The following is a 22,246-nucleotide window of genomic DNA, read 5'->3' on the forward strand; positions in this document are numbered from 1 at the left end:
CAGATATTGACAGCTACTATATTCTGTGATAATAAAGAGTCTACTCATAGCTAACATTATTATATTAATCATTCAATTGAAAAACTATGAGTATCTGCACTCTATATATAGTTAAACTCTCTGTGAAACACTGAGACTTGTTAGAATTGAATAATACAATGATGAATAGTAGAGAAGAGATTCTTTTCTTAACTTTGATATCTACATTGAATCACTAGGTATTTTATATATAAAAGCTGTGTTTGAGCTAAACTCTTGACCAGGTGCAAATAGTCTACCGTATGTCTGGGTGTATTATTTTATATATATATGTTTTTTCAAGAAAATCTTTTCAATTTGGAAACACAGCAAATGTCAGCTTAAACATCTTTCTCTAGCTGAAATAATAAAAAAAAAATACTCACTCATACAGCTTCACAGAGTTCAAATTCACCAGAGCTGGCTGTGCTCATTAGATGTCGGCTTCTTTAGCTTTTTCATTGTTCAAAATTCAGCACTTTGTATTAGTATATCTTTTTTTCTCATATTTTCTCCTCCATTTCACACAACTGTCAGAACCTAGCAGCAGCATCTAAGAGCAGACAGTTCTCAGTTCTCTCTTCTTAATCAATCTCAATACAATTGTGTCTAACAGAGGGATAATCGTACACAGTACATTCATCATATAGCAAGTAGAAAAGCGACAAAATAGAGAAAGATGCCGTAAAAAAACAACGGAAACTGGAAATTGAAAAAGTAGGCTAGTGAGAAAAATGAGAGATGAGCAGAGTTGAAACGTATGAAAAGTGATCACAGGAGAAGAGGCAGTAAAAGGAGAGAATTCATTACTTAGATGACTCCCATGTAGAGAAGTCATGAGTGTAACTTTTTATACCACTTTTCTCTTTCTCACAGAGTGCCAAGAATACACAAGAAATTAAAATATGAAGTAATAAAACGAAAATGAAATTGATTTCAAAATTGTACACGAGCTATTTCTTGTCTATACATTGTGGCAAGAGTGAGTTTTTATTAAAGAAATAAGGAGAGAGGAAGAAAAAGAAAGGAAAAAAATGATCCTTTTTCTTGAGTAGGTGGGAATGCTTAAGGGATAAAAACAGTAAAAAGAAAAAAAAAAAGGAAAAAAAGAGGATGCAAAGATTTAATTTGTTACACATAGTTTTCCTTTCTATTCCTTCTCCCTCCTTTCATTTTCAAATACATTGCGGTTGTCAGCGCAAAAAGGTTATGAGAAAGCCTTGTTGAAGGCAATAGTGACATCCTTCAACTGAGCCTCAAGGTCCTTGCTCAATTGCCCTTCCTTCTCAATGGTTTGGAGAAGCTCAGGCTCATTGGATTTGAGGTGGGCAAGGAAATCGGTCTCCCACTGCAGAATCTTGTTGACGGGGATGGAGTCGAGATAGCCGTTGACACCAGCGAAAATAAGTGGGACCATCTCGTTGACAGCCATGGGGCTATATTGCTTCTGCTTGAGCAGCTCGGTCAGGCGCTCACCGCGATTGAGGGTCTGTTTGGTGGAAGCGTCCAAGTCGGAACCGAACTGGGCGAAGGCGGCAACCTCACGGTACTGAGCCAAGAAAAGTTTGAGTGAACCAGCGACTTGCTTCATCGCCTTGAGCTGAGCGGCGGAGCCGACACGGGACACGGAGAGACCGACGTTAATGGCTGGGCGAATACCCTTGTAGAACAATTCGGCCTCCAAGAAGATCTGGCCGTCAGTGATGGAAATGACGTTGGTGGGAATGTACGCGGACACGTCACCACCCTGGGTCTCAATGATGGGGAGGGCAGTGAGGGAACCGCCCTTGTGGGCGTCGTTCAATTTGGCGGCACGCTCGAGAAGTCGAGAGTGGAGGTAGAAGACGCTAAAGGAATAAGAGTTAGACATATGTGAACCCTACAAAAGAGAGAAATTTTGAAACGTACTCTCCGGGGTAAGCCTCACGTCCGGGGGGACGACGGAGCAGCAGAGACATCTGGCGGTAGGCAACGGCCTGCTTGGACAAATCGTCATAGGTGATCAGGGCATGGCGTCCGGAATCACGGAAAAATTCGGCGCAAGCAGTCGCTGAAACGGGTAAGAACAGTCATTAGAATCAGAAGTTTTTTTAAAAATAAAAACATAATATAAAATAAAAGGGAAGAAGGGAAAAAATAAGACTTACCAGTGAAGGGAGCAATATACTGAAGGGGAGCAGCCTCGGAAGCAGTGGCGGCAACAACGATGGAGTACTTCATGGCATCGTTCTCCTCAAGGGTCTTGACGAGCTGGGCGACAGTGGAACGCTTCTGTCCAACAGCAACGTAAACACAGTACAGCTTCTTGGTCTCGTCATTGGAGTCGTTCCATCTCTTCTGGTTAAGCATGGCGTCAAGAGCAACGGCAGTCTTTCCAGTCTGACGATCACCAATGATCAACTCACGCTGACCACGGCCAATGGGAACCATAGAGTCGACACATTTGAGACCGGTCTGCACAGGCTGGTTGACGGAGCGGCGAGGCAGAATGCCGGGGGCCTTGACCTGAGCACGTCGTCTCTCCGTGGTCTTGATTGGGCCCTTTCCATCAATTGGGTTACCGAGAGCATCAATGACACGGCCCAAAAGCGCGTCGCCAACGGGGACATCAACCTGAGGGTGAAGGGTTAGCATATAAAAAACATCAAGTTGATGACAAAGAATTTCCTGTACATACAATCTGGCCAGTTCGCTTGACAGTCTCGCCTTCCTTGACGAGACGATCAGAACCGAAGAGCACAACACCGACTTGGCCGGCTTCCAAGTTCATGCACATGCCCTTGACGCCAGAGGCAAACCTAAAAGTTTGGTGTAAGTATGTTTTTGACTTTCAACGGTCGGAAGGTTAGACAAAGAACGTACTCGACGAGTTCCTCGGCCTGGACATTGGCCATGCCATGGACGCGGGCAATACCGTCACTATTGTCCAGCCAGTTAGCATTCATCACTATATCTTTTTGTTGTGGTTGTATTTTCGCAATGGCTAATTTTTTTGTCCTTGATGTTGGTCTGTTTGGGTGAGAGATTCTAGGCGTACCCGACAGAAAGGACACGGCCAGTCTCAGCAAAGCCGGCTTCTTCATGGGCACCCCGGATTTTCCGTTCGAGGATAGAGGAGAGTTCGGTAGGAGAAGCCTTTGCTTCCGCAGCGTATGTTCGAACTTGTGAAAGTGGTCCTGGGGCAGCAACTCGAACCTGTTTTCGACGGGAAGAAAATTTGTCAGCGGGGTTTAAACAGAGCAGACGCGACTCCAAGGGGATATAATTGAGTCAATTGGATCCCAACAGGACATCGACATCAATATTGAGGGCGGCATGGATGGATTCTGTCGGGTGGAAGCGATGAAGACAATGGGCGTGGCTGGGGGTTTGGATGGGAAGATCGATGAAAAGGGATGGGAAGAGGGATGGCTTACACTAGCGATCCTGCCAGAGGCAGAGACGGCGGCGACAGAGCGGCTGGACTGCCGCAGGGCGTTTCTGAACATTGTGAAGGATGGGGTTCAGAGGGAGTAGAGATGGAAAAAGATGGGAGGAGAGAGCAATTGGAGGTTGCACAGTGGGAGAGGAGAGGAGCGGATATTGTGGATGGTGGAAAAGAGCGAGCTTTGAGGTTGCGAGGAGGACTGGGCCCAAACGGGACTAGCCAAGATCTTGCCGAGCCTAATAGGACAGTCAGCAAAGTTTGTTCCGAGGGCTGAATGCCACCACAGCGCACAATTGCAGGCGATGAGACGGTGCAATTACAGTGCTTATCATTGCAGATACCTTTACTATCGTCTATACGGTTCAGTTGCTCCAAATACCGCCATCTAGAGGCGTAATGCGTGGTGTTTCGCCTTGTTTTGGGTTTTGTTGATTCCTAGAGTTGCGACTAGGGCGACATTGTTGTGCTTAGTCATGAGCATAACGAGAAAAGATACATTTCAAACGCATATAAATTAGATAAAGGGCATTTGCAATTGAAAACACAAATGCCAATATCATATGCTAGATTATATAAAAATATCAACTAACGTCACGTAAAGTATTATCCGTCACGTATAAACATCCACTTGTTTTGAGAGTAATAGAACCGAATCGATCATGGAGAAGAGAGGAGAGTAGACAACTCCGGAAGTCGCGGATAGATGAAATCTTGCCCCTCCAAAAATGAATATACATATGAAAGGGTCGTGTCAGTGCATCCTGCTTCCTCCTTCCAATTGTTCCCATCACGCATCAATCACCCCCACACCATACCATACCGTACTATTCAATAAACCTCTCGCTTGACCCCGGGGTATATATTGAATACAAAAGCCCGGCCGCAAAAGTAGCACACAACAGATAGCCACCCTATCCTCCACCTGATGGCTTAAAAGAAAAAGAAAACGGCCAAGGGAGTTTGGTGGGATGTGGGAACGGGAAAAGCAAAATAACTATTTAGCTCTTTCCCTTCCCAGTCCCTTTCTCCTCCTTAAACTTCGCAATCTCCTTCATAACCGCCTGATCAATCCTGGCCTTCAATTGTGGCCGGTACCCCAACGAAAACAGAATTTCAAGCCACACGAAAAACGGCGCGAGGAAAAACGCCTGCACCAGATTATCTAGCAATGCGGGTGCTCTCCCCTCGAAAGCGCCGTGGCCGACAAACTGCGCTATCCATGCGACTGCCTGGATGCCTAGGCCCCAGTATGTCGCTGCGGAACCGTAGGTGGCTGTGAGATGGTTGACAAGCGCAGTGCCACCGACTAGTAAAGGGGCGAGGAGAGCGCCGGCCACAGGTTCCATGAGGACGTAGAGGGACGCATAGAGGAGGCCGGCTATGGTGCCGAGGTTTGGGGGAAGGTTCGTGATGGAGAGGGAGTCCGGGAGAGGGATGACGGGGCCTGAGTTTGTTGCCTGGATGTTGTTGTTAGTTCTGGATTTGTTGCTGATAGGGAGGGAATGGGAGAATAGGAGGTGTACCAGTTGGAACATGCACAGCATTATCACCGGGACACATGTGATGTGGATTGCGACGTTCACCTATGTAGCGAGACGAGATGCGTTAGGATAGATAGGTAGAGACGATTTGAACGTATGTGACATATAGGATCTACATAGGAGGGCGGGTTCTCCGGATATCTCTTACTGGATTATGGTGGTAGGCACCATACTATTGCACAGAACGGTCAGTCTCTTGTTGTGGGTTAAGGAGGGGTCAATAAGTAGAGACTCTACTATTACTTACAAAGGTAAACTGCTTTTCCAGGTTGAGCGCCATGGCTGCTATCCGAGTTGCCCGTCTACACAGAGATGGAGGAGTGGGATCTCATGTAAGTGTGGTACATGAACGTGTCGCTGGGTGTAGTAAATAACCTGGGAACCTAGAAATAGGTTATAGATAAGCGGGGATGGTGGGAAGAGCAGGAGCAAGCAACTGGATACTGGGGATTTGAGTTGGTATATTGTTCCCAGTCTTGGTATGGAGGATCAGGAAATATCTGTATTCGGACTCTGGCTTCTGTATATTCCGGCTCGCCTGTCTGTCTGTCTCAGGCTCGTAGGCGGAGATGTTCCAATTTCCCCAGATGTTGTTCTGGGCAGGAAGATTTAAGGTTGCCGCCGCGAAGTGCCCAGCTTTCATGTGATCGTCATTGGTCAACCATGAAGATATACTTAGTACATCCATCAAAGCCGTACCCTCAAATGAGTATGCCATTTTATCATTCCTTTTCTGTTGTTTGTAAAGAATTATTTATCTGCCTCCCACTTCTCCTCTGGGACAAGCAAGCAGCGCTCATGTTCGCCATCTACACATGCCTCACACTCGCCTCATAGTTCTGCTCGTTAGTAGCTTCCTCTGTCAGTATACCGAGAAAGAAGTCCATTTGGTATTCATTCCGTATCTTGCATAGATTCCTTAACCCTCTGCCATCTCATGAACCTCATCCAACTTCTAAGTCGCTCATCTACTACCTAGGTAATGTCCATTGTCTAGGAGCCGGAGATCACCCTTGAGTTTTATATCACGTGATAAACATGAAATCCACGTGACTGCTCTTCGCGCCCGCAAACTTCCAAGGTTCCAAGGTTCTTGCCTCTGTCAGGCTCAACATGCCAATCTCTGAATCTCTCCCGCTTCACACTCCCCTTCCCTCTCTCCCCTCCTCATTATCCTTTGCTCACCTGCGCAATCCTGCGGATTACTTTGCTCTCCATAACGCGCCCGTGGGCTACTTAATTAAGGTTTTACTCAGCTCAGCTAACCACGGCCCTTCTCCTCCTCCAATTCCCTTAGGGTACCAATATTCAGCTTTCTCTTCTCGTCTCTCGTTTACCCAGTTTATAGAAATAGACGATTTGTTGCTGGCTAAAGCTACGCGCTGCTTTTGCCTGTCATTATCAAACAGTCTTCCTGTTTGGACCACGAAAAAGAGAAAGAGTAAAAAGCGAAGGAAAAAAAACAGCTCTGTCATGATACGCTAAGAATCGCACGACGTCGCCCGGGCTTTGTTTTGCGCGCAAAGTCCGTTTGTTAGGAAGGCCGTTCTGGGAGCTTTGGGGGTTGGATTGGATCTTGCCCGCCTACCCGCCTACCCACACACGCACACACGCACATTGGGGCTGCGGGGGATTTAGAAAATTTAGCATCCTTCCGTCCAAAAGACAAACCCGGCGATTCATTGCTTGAGAGGCCGTTATTCTAGTCGCCATACAGTGAGCGCGAAACTACAGCGCGCGGGTTTGTCCTCTGTTGCGTTCACCCGCCCAGCCTTTTCACCATGTTCTTCATCCACTTCCTCGAACATGTCCTCACTCTCCACCCGACCTTCTTCGGCTCACATGTGAAGGAATACCTGACGCAGAAGCTGCTAGATGACGTGGAAGGGGTGTGCACGGGCGACTATTACATTGTTTGTGTGATGGATACATATGACATTTCGGAGGGGAGGGTGTTGCCTGGTAGCGGGCTGGCGGAGTATACTATTATGTACAGGGCGATTGTCTGGAAGCCGTTTAAGGGGGAGACGGTATGTATTTTCTGTGGGGCTTGTTTGTGGGATTCAGATGGGCTTTTTACACGTGTCGTGCTAACTGGGTATCGCCTGTGATGGTGATGATCGCATGAAGGTGGATGCTATCGTGACATCTGTTAAAAACCAAGGGATATTTGCAGAAGTTGGCCAGTTGACGGTCTTCGTGTCGAAACATGTATGTTTCATTTATTATGTTTTGCTCGTTGCCGCTGATATTTCCTGTTCTTCTTTTACTGGATTGGTTTGAACTGGACGCACCCGAGGTTCGCTTTGCTAACGAGTATCATTCCATTTTTGTTCCGAGTAACAGTTGATTCCCCCCGAAATCAAATGGGACCCCGACGCGACTCCGCCGCAATATACGGACAATGGAGAACAGGTTATTGAGAAGGGCACCAATTTGCGCATCAAGCTGATTGGGTTGCGAAATGACGTGCGCAATATGTTTGCGATTGGAAGTATCAAAGAGGATTATTTAGGGTCTGTCTAAACCCGTCCCATGCCCATGTCTCCACTCCTGCAGGCACTGGTGTTGTATATTTGAACTGCGGAGAGAGAGGGGAAGAGAGAAGCGCGGCGGATAGACGATCAGCCCATGACTAACAGTTGCTATGAAAACAGGACGTTGTAATAATATACCACATCTTTCTTTCTAAAAATTATCTATACCATAAAAAGGGACGAAGGTAGGCAAAGGACAAAAAAGTGGAAATGAAAATAACGGGAGGAGCGAGAGAGAAGCGAAGGAGAAACCAAAGAATTAAGTATTCTGTCTTATTCTCGTCGCGGTGTTCTAGCCTTTATTATTAAAAAAGCAAAAGTAAGGAAACGAAAGGTACGAGGATGACTTCCGGATTTCTGTTTCGTTTGCCTGCTCTGTCGGGCTATTATTGTCCATTGGAAGGGCTGCATTCATTTATTGCATCCAGTTGTCAAAAAGCATTACCCCAAAGCTGTTACAAACAAACGCCCAGAGAACGATGGACGGGTTTATCGGAGTATTTTCCACCACTAGACTTCATTTAAAGTCATTTAGCAAGGCGTTTAAAAAGGCGGGGGGTTTTTTTTTCTTTTTCTTTTTTTTTTTTTTTTTTCAATTTTTCAATTTTTTAAGAAGAACATATATACACCCAGACACCCACATCATTGGCAATATACATAACTACAGATGAAATTGATTGTATTCTATATTTGTCCTGTCCTTCTCTCAGAGTTAGCTATTTCTTTTTGTGATTGTTCAGAGTGTTGTTGTTCTTTATGTTAGACAATAGATTGGAATGGGGTAGCTGAAATAATGTGCACCTTTTTGTATGACACGGGCACATAGGCAGGTAGTTAACTAGGTTTGAAAACAACTTTCACTTTTCACTTTTAACAAGATCAGTGTTAAAACAAAACCCAGTGCAGAGACTGTGAGAGTGATAATGATGGATCAAAACTAGCATGTTGCCCTTGTACGTACATACATACATACATACTCCATCACATCAAGAATAATAATAATACTGATACTTTTGATACTTGATGATTCTTGCTGGCAATTTCAATTTGAACACACGTGCCTGGCTACTTGTTGGTTGCTGTGTTCCAGGCTTCTCTTCGCCGCAGCATTCCAGAAGCCCGAGCTAGGCCCCGTCTGCACAGCCAGCCAGTCACGGCGTCTTTCGAGGGAAGATGAAACAGTGGCGTTTGTTCTGGGGCTTATTTAGTTACAGCTGCCGTGGATATTGATAATAATAGGCTGCATTGCATGTACGGAGTAGAAGAAACTCCTGGTTCTTGTTTTCTGAGGAACAGGAGACAGGAAAACAATGGAGAGTTTCCCTTTTAACTATAATCATATCCAGGAACAGGTATATGTTATGGTGACTGACCTGACCTGACCCCTGACCTTGTCCAGGATTTCCTTGGCCTGTTAACCCGCCTTGTTTGGTTTCTGTTATTCCCCAGACAATACGTAGTAATGTTATCATTATTGATTAAGTTGGAAATATCTCTCTATCTTTTGTTTTTATCTATTTTATCTCTAATAAATAATAATCTCTGCACTCCACATATAATAGTCAGTACATTTCACAAGGAAGAAAAGATCATACATACCATACACCTGCTGTCAACTGGGCCTCTACTACGTAGATGTTAGAGAGATTATAACTACACAACTATGTATTTAACTGCCAGCCAGCCCTCCTGAGAAATATATACCGAGCCCCCCAAGTGCAACGGTCTGTCTGTATCCCTGCCGCCGTTGGAGAGAACCAACAGAAACCGCAGAAACCGCAGAAACCGCAGAATACAGGATACAAATAAATACAGGATACACCTGAACACGCTTGCCCGCCGATTACTTTACTCCTTGCTGCAACAACATCCATAGCAACATCCCAACCCGCGCGCCCAAACACCGTCCGTCCCCTAATAACAATAACACCACTATATATAATAAAAAATAATAAACAATCCTGATCCCGGGCTCTGACTGACTTCCTCATACCTACCTGGTCTCGTCCTATTTCCTCATCTCCTCCGTATCCCTCTCTTCCCTCTCCCCCCCCCCCCCCTCTCTCCATCCTCCATCCACCTATCTATCTATCTACCTTACCCATCCCCACCAACCATGTCGCTCAAAGCCGTCTACGAGCGGTTCTTGGCCGATCCAACGGCCGCGTCTCTCTCCGCCGATGCTGCGCTACACTACATATCCACCACGACCACTTTCTCCCACCCAGAACCCATCGTCAAACATCTCATCACCCAGTCCCGCGCTCTCAGAAAGAAAACAGAGAAGATCGTCCACGCAGTCGAGGGTGCCCGTTCGCTATGCTTGGACGTCGAGACTTCGCTGGAGTTTATATCTGGGGGAGGGGCCTATCTGCTGGAGCTGGATGATAATTTCCTTGTCGATCGCGTCGTCACGGTGCCAATAGTCAGTCTGCCCAATTATTTAACTATCCTTCTTCTTCTTCGAATAAAACTTATTATTTCTCTGGTTCTTATTATTTTTTTTGGGGCAATTGTTGCCCCGCCCGCGCGAAAGATAAGAGAAAAAGAAAAAGCAAAAATTAAAAAAAATAAATTGTCAAAAAGAAAGACAAACTATTGCAAATATATGGAGCAATATTTGGTACAAAAAATATCTAAATAATGAGTGTAAACACTGACCAAAGTTTGAACTCTTTTAATAGGTCCACATCGTCCATTTTAATAGCAACGATAGGATTACACAAATCCGACTGTACTGGGACCAAGGAGCGCTTCTCAAGCAGCTTGAGGTCATCGACGCGGACAGCCGCAATTGGCCAATCCGCTACACTACTGAACAGTCGCGTCTCGTCAACTCCTCCATCTCCGCTGCGGCCAAAAGCTCCACTTCCATTTCGTCGCCGGCGTCTCTGCCAGAAAAGCGATCGATTACTACTGCCGCGTCAAACGCGTCATTTGGATCAATCTCGTCCCCCAGCAAGAGAATCACCAAAGATCCGCATACTTCATTGTCGCTTTTCGAACCCCGTTCTCCTCCACCGGAAGAACGGCCCGTGTCAGGCGCTTCGCGCGGGTCTGCCAAACCTCCTCCTCGCGATTTAGGTGAATTGCTTGTTGGGTCCGATGCTGAGTCCACACCTACGAGAAAATTCTCGCGGCCTGTAAGGAATGATGACGTTATCGCGTCCAAAGGAGGGGGGGGAGATATGTATAGGCCATCGCGGTTGTTTGTGGATGAAGATGAAGGGAAACGAGTAGAGCAAGAGGATAAAAAAACAGTAGTTAAGAAAACTCACTCATCGAAATACAGCCATTTCGAGTTCGGAGAGACTCCTCATCCTAGACCCACGACGAAACCACAGGCCCCAGGCCACTTTGAATTTGGCGAGGCTGAACCACCCAAACTGAGGCAAGAAAAACCAAGGCAGGAGAATCATTTTGAGTTTGGCGAAGCGGACCAGAAGAGTGTACAGAACAACCTCCCTATCCGCCCCCACGCAAAGAAACACCTGTCCCAGTGGGATTTCGAGGACTTTGCCACTCCTGAAAAACCGCGACAGAAACTCCAGCCGCAGAACGTGCGACATTTCGGCTGGAGCGACGATGAGGGGGATGCTGCAGATAGTCCACCTAAGCAACGTCGAGCCCCGCAACCACGGCGCGATGCAGAAACGCATTTTGAGCTCCGTGACGATGAAGCGCCTAACGCACGCGAGCTGAACCAGCCGATCAATCCCAGGGGCAACGCACATAACAAAGGCCTGGGTCTGTACGAAAATAATATCTTCGAGGACGCCGATGCACCTATCGCCAACAAGAAACAGCAACAACAAGGACAGGGGCAACAGGGGCAGGCGCCCTTCAAGGTCCCCGGCGCTGCACATAACAAAGGTCTAGGCCTGTATCAAAACAACATCTACGGAGATTCAGACACGCGCGTCCCAGGCCCCGGTAGCGGTGCTGCTGAGGGTGGTACTGATGAGGCACCGGTGCGACCTGCGTCTAACATTTCTGCAAATGCCGCTCATCGGCGTAAGGATTTTGATAGCCATTGGACGATGGTGGACGGTGGTGCGGATGATTCGAATTCTATGGAGAAAGGGGGGGAGAAGAAGGTGAATAATGGTAACAATAATACAAATAATGATCATGATAGTAATGGCAGCGGTGATGCCAATGGGAAGAAGAGCGATGAGAATGGGAATCCACCCGCAAATGATGATGGTGGTGGTCAGAAGAAGGCTGTGAAGCCGATCCATTCGAGCTCGGATGCGTTTGTGGCGGAGGAGGCGGAGGTAGAGAAGAAGGTGAAGGCCAAGCCAGCGTCGTCTGTGGGTTCAGGCGTGGGTGAGAAGAGGATCAGTCGGAGTGTTCATCAGAGGAATTGGAGCTTTGGAGATGATGAAGGGTTTTAGTATGAGAGTTTCTCAATGAGATTGTGAAAAGAGAGAGAGAGAGAGAGAGAGAGAGAGAGCAAGAGACAGAGTCTGTATTAAGTGAGTTGATTGATTGATTGATTGATATATTATTCTCATTCTCTCTCTCTCTGTGCTTTTATATTGATATTGTAAGATTGATTTTACCTCTTCTTTTCTCTTTTTTTTTTTTTTTTCTAACTATTATAACATTTTTTTCTCTTTTTTTTTACATTTTCAATTATATTTTTTTCTTCTTCTAACGTGATCAATCACTCAATGCCTGGTTACACTCAACGCCTGCTTAATCTTCATTTTTTCATTCATTTTCAAACACTTACAACTAGACTGACCGTGTGACCGTGTCTGGGACCAGGACCAGATTTTTTGATAGTCTCATTACCAATTCGACTGATCCCATTACACGGTTTTAACATTAGATAGTAGTCTCATACTGTTCCAGTGGGACTTACTGTCTACTCTTGTCACATTTTCCAAATGGGATCATGATTTCCACTTCTCAATTTAAATTATTTTTATTGCTTTAAATGACTTTAAATCTCATTTGAGTGTTATCAAAAAGTGTTACTTTTTAAAAAATTAAAAATAGTCTAAAAAAAACCTTAAAATGTCTAAAAATAGTAACTTTATGCCAAGAATGGGACTAAATGGGATCAAATGGAACCACTTTCTCATTTTTTTCAAGTCATGGTTCCATTTTAAGATCTGATATATAGTCACTTTGCATGTTTTTTTGATAGTCAGTCCCAGCGGGATTCACGCCAAGAAATGTATGAGACCAGACCAAATGGGACCAAACATGAAATTCATGGTCCCGGCGGCCAGTCTACTTACAACATGCACTATGAAACAGTTATACAAATAACAATTGCTGATTTGAATCTGCAATTGATTTCTAATTACACTGAGACTGCTAAAAAATATGAAATCTGTTAATATATATTATCACAGTATTATAAACATGTTTAAATATTAAGAAAAAAAGCAAGTTTTACTTATTATTGTGGCGGGCTGCGCCCGATCAATCATATAGACTATTCCATTACACTCTCATAGATTCCGCTGAAAGCTCCGATTCTCAGTCACTGATTCTTAGCTGAAAAACTCACAGAATTCCTATTCTTCTGCTCTGAAGCTTCACTGTGTATATGAAATTTCTATTCTTTCACTCTGAAGCTTCACTGTGTACACATATAAATATTCACTCTAATTGCTGATTCTCATACTTTCTCTTTTTTTCTTCTCTAATGTTTTTCACTTTTATATTATAAGGCTTATAAGTTATATATTATACTGATCTATTCAGTGTAGATCTCTTACACTTAAAAAATATTCATTATCTTCTTATTAGAAATGATTATTTACACTTATTATCTTCTCATTAGAAATAATTATCTATTGAGATATTTAAATGCATAATAATACATAAGAAATAGAGAAATAATCAAACAGTTAAGTAGATACTAAGTTTTTAAATAGAAGCTTACTTATCAGTTACTCTGACTCTGTAATAAGATTTTATAAAGAGAATATTAGTAAAAGATCTGAGAGTTCTGATATCTTAGATGTATAAAATATTTATATAATTACATTTCTTCTAATTCTGTAGATATTATATATCTGATAAATAATACAGCTATATCTACTAATAATATAAGAGAACTCTTAAATATAAGTATAGATATAGTATTATAGTGACTCTGAGTAATATTGAAATTATAACAGTAATAAATAACTGCCTCGGTGGCCGAATGGTTAATGCGGCCACCTGGTAGCGCCTTGGCGTGGGAAACCAAGGCGCGTGGGTTCGAAACCCGCAGGGGATACATTAAATCCGGAACTCAAGCACCTCAGGTTTCTAATAAATACAGAGGTGTACAAATCGCTCCAATGAATCGCTCTATGTTCCTGGGCTGGGAAGTTATTATCGCATGTATCTAATTGTCACTCCCTTGTATTTTCCTATGTTCTTGTTATCTTGGCGTGGTCTCAACACCTGTATTTCCTCCTGTATAACCAACACTTGACCTGTATTTAACATCACGCAAGGACTCATCATAAGCTCCGCTTGCATATGAGTATAATGGAAGAATAATAATAATAATAATAATAGTAATAAATAACTGATATATATATAACTTAATAATATTAATATAAGAAAATTCAATGATTATCTTAACTAGAAATTTCTGTATAAGTAATTTTAACACTGATTAAATCAGATATAAATATATAAGTACTAAAGAAATATTTAAATACTTTTATATATTTTAATACTTCTGATCTCACTCTCTATTCATTATAGAGATTGAAAATACTTATAAAACTAAGTATAGATGAAGATGTTATCAGTTTATTAACTAATTAAGATTAGTATATTAATAATCAATTGAAAGATTATATAAGATAGAAGTTTTATTCATAAATAAAAGTATGTGAATCAGTGTTATAAATATCTGATAATATTATTAAATATTTTAATATTCTGTTTTAAAATACTGCTATACAATAGAAAGTATTAGATTAATTACAGAGTATCTGATAGAGAAATACTGCTCTTATAATATTTATCTCTGACTTTAATATTAAGATTCTAGAAGTAGGTGATCAATCTTGAGAGAATTAAATAAAGAGTAGTATACTTAAGAAGATATTAACTTTCAAACTCTTACAGACTCTTATAAGTATAGATAAAAACTTAACTTATAAAAACTTTTATATATAACTCTGAACATTGAATAACTGCTTAATCAAGCTCAAGAGTATATAGAATAGTAATAGAAGATATTACATCTCAGTTACTTATATATCTACACTGAAGAATGATAATACAGATGTTATAAATTAAGTAAACTTAAATATCTATATATAAGCAAGAGTTTCTATTATTTAAATAGACTTTTAAGTCTTTGAGATCACTTCTGAAGAAGTTACTAATCAATATTAATAAGAGATATACATTAATTATAACTGATTAGAATATATTACTTTTAACTACTAATCAGTCTATATATCTTTTCATTTAAAAGAAAGATTAATATTAGTAGTCTGTATTAATCATATTATATTAAAGAAAGATTTAGAAGATAATTATAAGAATATTTTAATAAAATAGAGAAAAGATTAGCTTCTGTTTAAATATATAAACAGAAGCTTGAAAAGATCAGATAATAATAATTTAAAGAGAAAATAATAATAAAAGCAATTCTTATATCTATTGTAATTAATAATATATATAATATGAAAGTTATGATAGACAGTAATCTATATTACTATACAATGATTAAATCTTCAGTTATAAGATATTATAATCTTTAGTATATTCTCTTATTAAAACTCTAACTTCTTACAGAATTTAATAATTTAAAAGATATTTATATCTGTTATATGATAAAACTAAACATAGATATTAGAGAATATTAATGTGAAGATACTTATATATATAAAGTTAATAATCTTAACTATAATCTTATACTAGAACTTGTCTGACTATCTGAATAAGATATCTTATTAAATACTTAAAATGAAAGCTTAATATTCTCTAATAATAATAAAATTTATAAAGATAATATTCATAAGACTATAAATCTTACATAGATCTCTGTCAACACTTATAAAATACTCTGAAAGAGAAGTTATTAATAAGATCACTGACAAAGTCACTGATAGTAGAATTATATAGTAATCTATTTTATTAGTCTGACTGATATTAAGAAAACTCTAGAGAAGTTATTCTGTATTATAATAACAGATTCTTATACAAAACTCTCTTAATAATATTATAAATATCTAGATATCTTCTGATAAGATAATATTATAGATATATTCTTCTTACAAGATCTAGAAGTGAATTACAGTATTAAGTTAGAAAAGAAGAATAATAAGAACTCTGAGTTATTATAAGACTCTCTTTATAATATGTTTTGAAATGAACTTCTTCTTCTTCAGAAGACACTTAATGATCTGTTGAATAAGAAATTTATATATATTAGTAACTCTTCTGCTATAGCTTCTATTCTCTTTGTAAAGAAATCAGATAAAGAACTTCAATTCTATATAAACTATTGAGATCTGAATAGATTAATAAAGAAAGATCATTATCTCTTATCTCTTATCAATGAAACTCTAGTATATATTAAATAAGCTTAATAGTTTATAAAACTGAATATTATTACTAAGTTTTATAAGATTTATATTACTGAAGAAGATGAATAGCTTACAGTATTCTGAATATATTATAATCTTTTCGAATAAGTAGTCACACTCTTTGAACTAGTTAATACTTTCAGTATATTTCAGAAGTATATTAACTGAGCACTCTGAGATTTTCTTAATAAGTTTATATCTATATATCTAGATAACATTCTCATCTTCACTAATAAATTCAGAAAGAAATATTAAAAATATGTGTAGAGAGTATTATAATAATTACAAGAAGCAGAACTATCAATAGATATTAACAAGTATAATTTTAAAGTCAAGAGTATAAAATATCTAGATTTTATCATAGAAGTTGATAAGAGAATTTAAATAAATTCTGAGAAGATCTCTATTATTCTTGAATAAAAAGCTCTACATACTGTGAAAGATATATACAACTTTATCAGATTTACTAACTTCTATCAGTAATTTATATAAAACTTCTCAGATATGATGAGATCACTTATAGAACTTATCAAGAAGAACTTAGTATTTCAGTAATTAGTAAATACTGAAGCTATATTCATACAGATGAAGAAGATATTTACTAATATCTCTCTATTAATAATATTTAACTCTGATTGTGAGATAGTTATTAAAGTTGACTTCTCTAACTATGTTACAGAAGAAGCTATATTATAATATAATAATAAAAATATCTTATAATTATGTATTTTCATGTCTAAGAAACTGAGTTCTGCTGCATGTAATTATAAGATCTATGATAAGAAACTTCTTATAATTATATACTATCTAGAAGAATGAGATTCTGAACTCTGAAGTATTGTAAGAATAAGTACTCACAGGCGATTATTCAGACATTTGCAGCTTGATGTGATATGTACTGTTAACTACTAGAAGTATTCATGATAGAAAGATAAAATGTAGAGGTCAAATGTATAATAGCATTCAAGCTGAGTTATGAATAGTATTCACAAACTTCAGTCTATATAGTTATATGTAGTCAAGGGCTGCTAACTCTATTAATTATATAAGAGATAGAAATAGAGATAAAGAATCTGCAAGAAGTGAGATTTCTTACATACTCTCTTCTCTCTAAGACTTCATCTGTGAAGTCTTTCACTGAGTAACTTCATAGAATCAGCTCAGCACTGCAGTGATACTCACTAAAAATCCTTCATATCTATAAAAAACCTCAGTGAGGAAAAATCTCTTATTACTGCAAAGAGAAAAGAGTCTGTCACTCAGTTTCTTATTCTGTGAGATTCTTTATAATCTACAGATTCTTCTCTGACTATTATACAGATTTATCTTATATCTTTCATACAGAAGAGTTTCAGTTGACTCTCAATCATTTTCATGAGATTCTTATGTAATTATTACACAGATTCATCTCACAGATGAATCACTCTCTATGAGATCATTCTCATTAAAGAGAAGTATTCACAGATTAATCTTTCACTCATTCTCACAAATCATTATTCTTTAACACTGTAGAATTATGAGGAATTTTTCATTCTTTTACTAACTCTATAGAATTGTAGAATTAAGATATCTGCAGTCTGCAATCACTCTTTATAATTATATAGAAAGATTCAGATCTGTAATTTATAATCACTCTTTATTTATTAAAGTGATCTGACTGTTTCACAGAATTACTCACAGTGTAAGTAAACCTCTCTAGAGTAGTATAAATATCTCAGATCTGTCTGTAAAATCTTATCTTCTTTTCTCTTTTTCTGTAACAGCTTTCATTTTTACAAACTGTGAGTATTCTTATTCATTTATAAAGTGTTTTCACTCAGATGACAGAGAGAGAGTGTTTCTGACAATGTTTATATATTGATTCAAGAACTTCTCAAGAATAAAAATTTTTCAATTTTAATATCTTTATAAATAATATCTGATTATTACTGAGCTTCTCATGAATATCTTCACAACTTCTCTGATCACTTTTTACTGACTGATGAAGCAGAGATATCACTGCTTATAATAGTATCTTCACTCTTCTCAGTCTTATCACTGCACCTGATCTTCAGATCAGTAGTCAACTTTATATCTTCTTCAGATCAGTCTCTGACTCTAAGCAGTGCAGTCTTATTCTTTACTATAAGTCTTCTCATAAGTAATTTCTTACAGACTCTAGTTAATAGTTCTTATAAAGCTCTCAGTATTATCAGTATCTTCTGCAGCTCTGCAGGTCTATGATCATCTCTTCTCTACTCACACAATCTCTGATCAGATATATGTGAATATGTCTAGATTTTCTATTAATAGTTCTCACACTGCAGCGCATTTCTGCAATTTCATTGTCAATAAGAGATGAGTTCTCAGATACCTGTAAAATCCAGGTAATTAAGATAATACAAATGCTATGAATTCATAACAGAAGTTAATCTGAATAGATGAGTCTTCTCTCTGCATCTCAATTGTTTTCAGACTGAATACTTCAGCACAACTGAGAGAGTAAATACAGCTTCATAAGAGATATCTGATTATATATATAGATAATCAGTTCTCAAGACTCTGCTGCAACTGCATGCACTCTGATGTTTAACTTCTCTAAAGTCTGTGCATTTCTGACAGTCTTCATATTAAATGTAATAATTATCTGTATCATAGATATAATACTCTCTGCTTCTTTGAAGAGAGAAATTGATAGTTGTGAGAAGATTGAGTATTACAGATATTAAGAATGTGAGTATAAGTTTTCTTTATTTTTTCTTTATTAATCTCTAAGTCATGTTCACAGTTCTATTTTTATTTTCTTATTTTTTAACTTTAATAAGAGTATGATTTCTTCTTCTCTTTGCATATATCACAGACTGTTCATCTCAGTAGAAACTCATTATCTTATAGACTAGAATTTATAAATAACAGTGTTAATATCTTTATTATAATCAGGTTCTTAGTGAAGACTGTGTCATTCTGACTTATCAGAATTCACAGTATAAAAGTCATGTCTCAGCTTCTGCAGATGTCTTATCTGCTCAGATGATTTCTAAGTGAACTTATTCATCTTATCAGAATATTCTTATCACTGAACCTTGAATCAGAGCTCATAATCTCACTTCTTTAAGTCAATAATTTCTTTGATCTGATATTCTCTTTCACTCTCTAGTATCTTATAAATAGAGTAATAAGTCACAGAATTCTTTTCTGAGAATTCCTTATATTTATAAAGTAAAGAGATATAAAAAATATTATATATCTGTAACTCAGATAACAGTTTCAATCTGTAGAACTGTAAACTAACTTTCTTCACAATCTTGTAAGACTCTGTTTACAAGAGATTCAGCTTCTTACTAGATCTTTATATGATGATATTTTCTAGACTTAGTTAGACTCTATCATCTTTCTTAAAACTCTTTATAATGTGATTGAAGTTATAGTATCTCTTCTAATACTCTTAAGTCTTTCTTAAGAATTCACAGACTTTCTTCTGAATATTCTGAATTCTCTCAGTCTGTTCACAGATATTATCACACTCTATAGTATACTCTCACAGGTTTATTAAGATTATTCACAGATAAGTCTCAGTAAGTATCTCAAAGAGAGTTTTATCTGTGTTAACATGCTTTGAGTTGTTATATGTAAACTCTGTGAGTGATAATCAATACACTCAGTTATTCTGATTATAATTGATAAAGCACTGCAGATACTGTTTTAATATACTCATTAGATATTCTATCTAATCATCTGTCTGTTAATGAAAAGCTGTGCTTAAATCTTATAAAATCTTCAGTATAGTTATCAGATCAGATCAGAACTTCTCTGTAAAGATTGATTCTCTGTCTGAGACAATGTTCATAGACAATTCATGCAATCAGATCACATTGTGAATAAAGATATAAGTTAAATTCTTTGACTTTAAGTTCTTGTAAGTGAGTATAAAGTGTGTTATCTTAATAAAGTGATTCACTATCATCAGCATACTATTAAAACAGACATTATATATATTCTTACTTTCAGAGAGACTTACAAGAGTATTCATTTCTAGCTGTTTTCAAGATTTCTGTGAGATGAGTAGAGAAGTAAGTTCTTTATATAATCTGAATCACACTATCTGTGAATTCTGATAAACAGTACAAGAATTCACTATCTTCTTAACAAGTTCTTACATCTTCAGTCAGAAGTATTTTCTTATAAGCAACTCATGAGTTCTAGTGTCTGTAAAATAATCTGCTAGAGAAGAGTCATGATGCCTTTTAATAAGTTCTATACATAGAAACTTATTCATAGATATATAAATTCAGCTCTCTCTTTGTAAGAGATTATTTAAGTCTCTTTAATTCTTTATTTCTGCAGAGTTAATTTCTGTTATAAGCAGTTTCTGAATATACTGAGTATATTCATTCTTCAGTTGTAGTTCAGACAATCTGAATAGAAGATCTTATAAAGACTTATACTCTGTTTTCTCTTACATCAGATCTTTCACAGCACTTCTCAAAGTCTGCAAACTCTTCAGATTATAGATACTCTCTTCAAGAATTCTCACAGAGATTCTCAGAGTATTGACTCTCAGTGTTATAGAGAGTAGTTATACAGACTTCTTTTCTTTCTCTTCTCTCTTCTCTTATAAGAGATTGAGAGACTCTTCAGTCAATCTCTTTATAATACTCAGTTTAAGTATTCTGTAAAGCTTTTCTATCTTCTCTAGTCTCTCTATATCTGTTACTCTGATCTTTTTAACATAGTCTGATTTGTGAGAGAGTCTGTTCACTGAGTTCTTAGTTCTCTTGATATATTCTATCTTGAATCAGAACTTACTTAGTCTCTGAGCTCAGTGAACCTGCTGCTGTGAGAGTTTCTTAATTGAAGTAAACTATTATAAGCTGTTATAATTAGTTCTAACAGTAATCACTATTATAAGACTCTCAAAGTAGTGATATCAGTGATGAAAGAATTTCACTATTATAAGAAGCTTCTGATTATAAATATTATAGTTGATCTCTGTGAGTTATATCTTTCATGAGAAAAAGATTACTGAAACTCAGTTCTCATTTAACTATAGTTGTGAGACTATTTCTGAAATTATAAAGAAGAAGACATCTGTCTTCAATCTGATTAAAAGTAAGAAATCAAAGTGAAACAGTATTACTGCATCTATAAATATCTATTTCAATTTTATAAAGACTCTGTAAGCTTCTAAGATAAGAAAGTTCTCACAACTCTCTCTTCTTAATAATCTTTTCATTCTCTATTTATAGAATAACTTCTTCTTATTTTCACTCTTCAGCATGTCTGTAAGAGCTAAGAAGATTCTCATGAATATAAAGATAAACTGTCTATAGAAATTCACAAAGCTCAGAAAGATCTGAATCTCATGAATACTAGTTAACTCTAATCATAATAGAATAGTCTCAATCTGTGAAGATTTCATCTGAATACTATCTATAGTGATTATATATTCTAGAAAATTAATCTAACAGATACTAAAGTTATACTTTATAAGCTTAATATACAGTTCTGTCTTATCTAAGATCTTCAATATACTTTATACATACTCAGTGTGTTCTTTCTTCTTTATAAAGTATATTATCACATTATTCAGATATATTATCATGAAGACATTCAGATATACATGAAGTGTTTTATTAATAAAAGACTGAAATATTATAGAGATATTAATCAGATCAAAAGATATCACTAGATATTTAAATAATTTCAGTGCAGTTCTAAAGACAGTCTTTCATTCATTCTCAGACTGTATTCACAGCTGTGTATATATATTAATCATATTCAGTTATGTGAATATAACAGCTCTTATAAGACAGTTAATCACATTCTTAATCAGAGATAGAAACTAGTAACTCTTTATTATCTTGAAGTTCAGATTATAGTAGTCTATATATAATCTGAGATCTTTATTCTTCTTCTTTATAAATATTACAGAGACTTCTGCAGAGATCTGTGAAGATCAGATAAAGTCATTCTTCAGATTCTTCTTTATATAGATCTGTAAGATCTCTGTTTTATAATGAGAGAGCTTATAGATTGATTCTCAGAAGAGTTTCTACTCTTTTATTAAATCTATTATCAGATTCTTCTTATAATGAGAAGAAAGCTCAGCTGTCTTTACTGAGCTGAATATCTCTGTAAGATCTTGATATTTCTCTGATATCTGAAGCTCAGTTTTCATGA

The 22,246-nt window shown here is 37.8% G+C and overlaps 5 protein-coding genes and 1 pseudogene across 6 annotated transcripts; 3 read left to right on the top strand and 3 right to left on the bottom strand.

The window, feature by feature from the left end:
- Positions 1-285: 285 nt before the first annotated feature.
- On the bottom strand, positions 286-3,891 carry BDBG_04195 (ATP synthase subunit alpha, mitochondrial). The gene is made up of 7 exons (XM_002625280.2): positions 3,435-3,891; positions 3,056-3,213; positions 2,881-2,937; positions 2,696-2,816; positions 2,166-2,631; positions 1,927-2,068; positions 286-1,865 (listed from the first exon to the last, which is right to left on the bottom strand). Exons 1-7 carry the CDS (start codon positions 3,504-3,506, stop codon positions 1,226-1,228), a joined length of 1,656 nt encoding a protein of 551 aa, XP_002625326.2. The 5' UTR covers positions 3,507-3,891; the 3' UTR covers positions 286-1,225.
- Positions 3,892-4,443: 552 nt separating this feature from the next.
- Positions 4,444-5,266, bottom strand: BDBG_04196 (DUF962 domain-containing protein; the record flags this gene model as incomplete). The annotated part of the gene is made up of 4 exons (XM_002625281.2): positions 4,444-4,902; positions 4,969-5,028; positions 5,135-5,158; positions 5,234-5,266. 4 exons carry the CDS (start codon positions 5,264-5,266, stop codon positions 4,444-4,446), a joined length of 576 nt encoding a protein of 191 aa, XP_002625327.1.
- A 114-nt stretch (positions 5,267-5,380) lies between these two features.
- BDBG_04197 (uncharacterized protein) lies at positions 5,381-5,704 on the bottom strand (the record flags this gene model as incomplete). The annotated part of the gene is made up of 1 exon (XM_002625282.1): positions 5,381-5,704. One exon carries the CDS (start codon positions 5,702-5,704, stop codon positions 5,381-5,383), a length of 324 nt encoding a protein of 107 aa, XP_002625328.1.
- Positions 5,705-6,767: 1,063 nt separating this feature from the next.
- Positions 6,768-7,666, top strand: BDBG_04198 (DNA-directed RNA polymerase II subunit RPB7; the record flags this gene model as incomplete). Its single annotated transcript, XM_002625283.2, has 3 exons — positions 6,768-7,016; positions 7,117-7,197; positions 7,333-7,666. 3 exons carry the CDS (start codon positions 6,768-6,770, stop codon positions 7,510-7,512), a joined length of 510 nt encoding a protein of 169 aa, XP_002625329.1. The 3' UTR covers positions 7,513-7,666.
- Positions 7,667-9,495: 1,829 nt separating this feature from the next.
- On the top strand, positions 9,496-12,264 carry BDBG_04199 (uncharacterized protein). Its single transcript, XM_031721573.1, has 2 exons — positions 9,496-9,948; positions 10,208-12,264. The coding sequence occupies exons 1-2, from the start codon at positions 9,640-9,642 to the stop codon at positions 11,918-11,920; spliced, it is 2,022 nt and encodes a 673-aa protein (XP_031578177.1). The 5' UTR covers positions 9,496-9,639; the 3' UTR covers positions 11,921-12,264.
- Positions 12,265-13,678: 1,414 nt separating this feature from the next.
- On the top strand, positions 13,679-13,767 carry BDBG_16981 (annotated as a pseudogene). Its single transcript has one exon. The product of its transcript is annotated as a tRNA-OTHER (tRNA).
- Positions 13,768-22,246: the final 8,479 nt, after the last annotated feature.

This window comes from Blastomyces gilchristii, assembly GCF_000003855.2.
Source record: "Blastomyces gilchristii SLH14081 genomic scaffold supercont1.7, whole genome shotgun sequence".
Lineage (NCBI taxonomy): Eukaryota > Fungi > Ascomycota > Eurotiomycetes > Onygenales > Ajellomycetaceae > Blastomyces > Blastomyces gilchristii.

What these genes read in the sequence shown, in the direction of transcription:
- BDBG_04195 (XM_002625280.2), bottom strand. Translation starts at nt 3,506, where the DNA reads ATGTTCAGAAACGCCCTGCGGCAGTCCAGCCGCTCTGTCGCCGCCGTC. An exon ending in GGCCGTGTCCTTTCTGTCGG is followed by an intron (nt 2,938 to 3,055) that starts GTACGCCTAGAA and finishes GCTGGACAATAG; the next exon opens with TGACGGTATTGCCCGCGTCC. An exon ending in GTATATTGCTCCCTTCACTG is followed by an intron (nt 2,069 to 2,165) that starts GTAAGTCTTATT and finishes TACCCGTTTCAG; the next exon opens with CGACTGCTTGCGCCGAATTT.
- BDBG_04199 (XM_031721573.1), top strand. Translation starts at nt 9,640, where the DNA reads ATGTCGCTCAAAGCCGTCTACGAGCGGTTCTTGGCCGATCCAACGGCC. An exon ending in GCGTCGTCACGGTGCCAATA is followed by an intron (nt 9,949 to 10,207) that starts GTCAGTCTGCCC and finishes CTCTTTTAATAG; the next exon opens with GTCCACATCGTCCATTTTAA.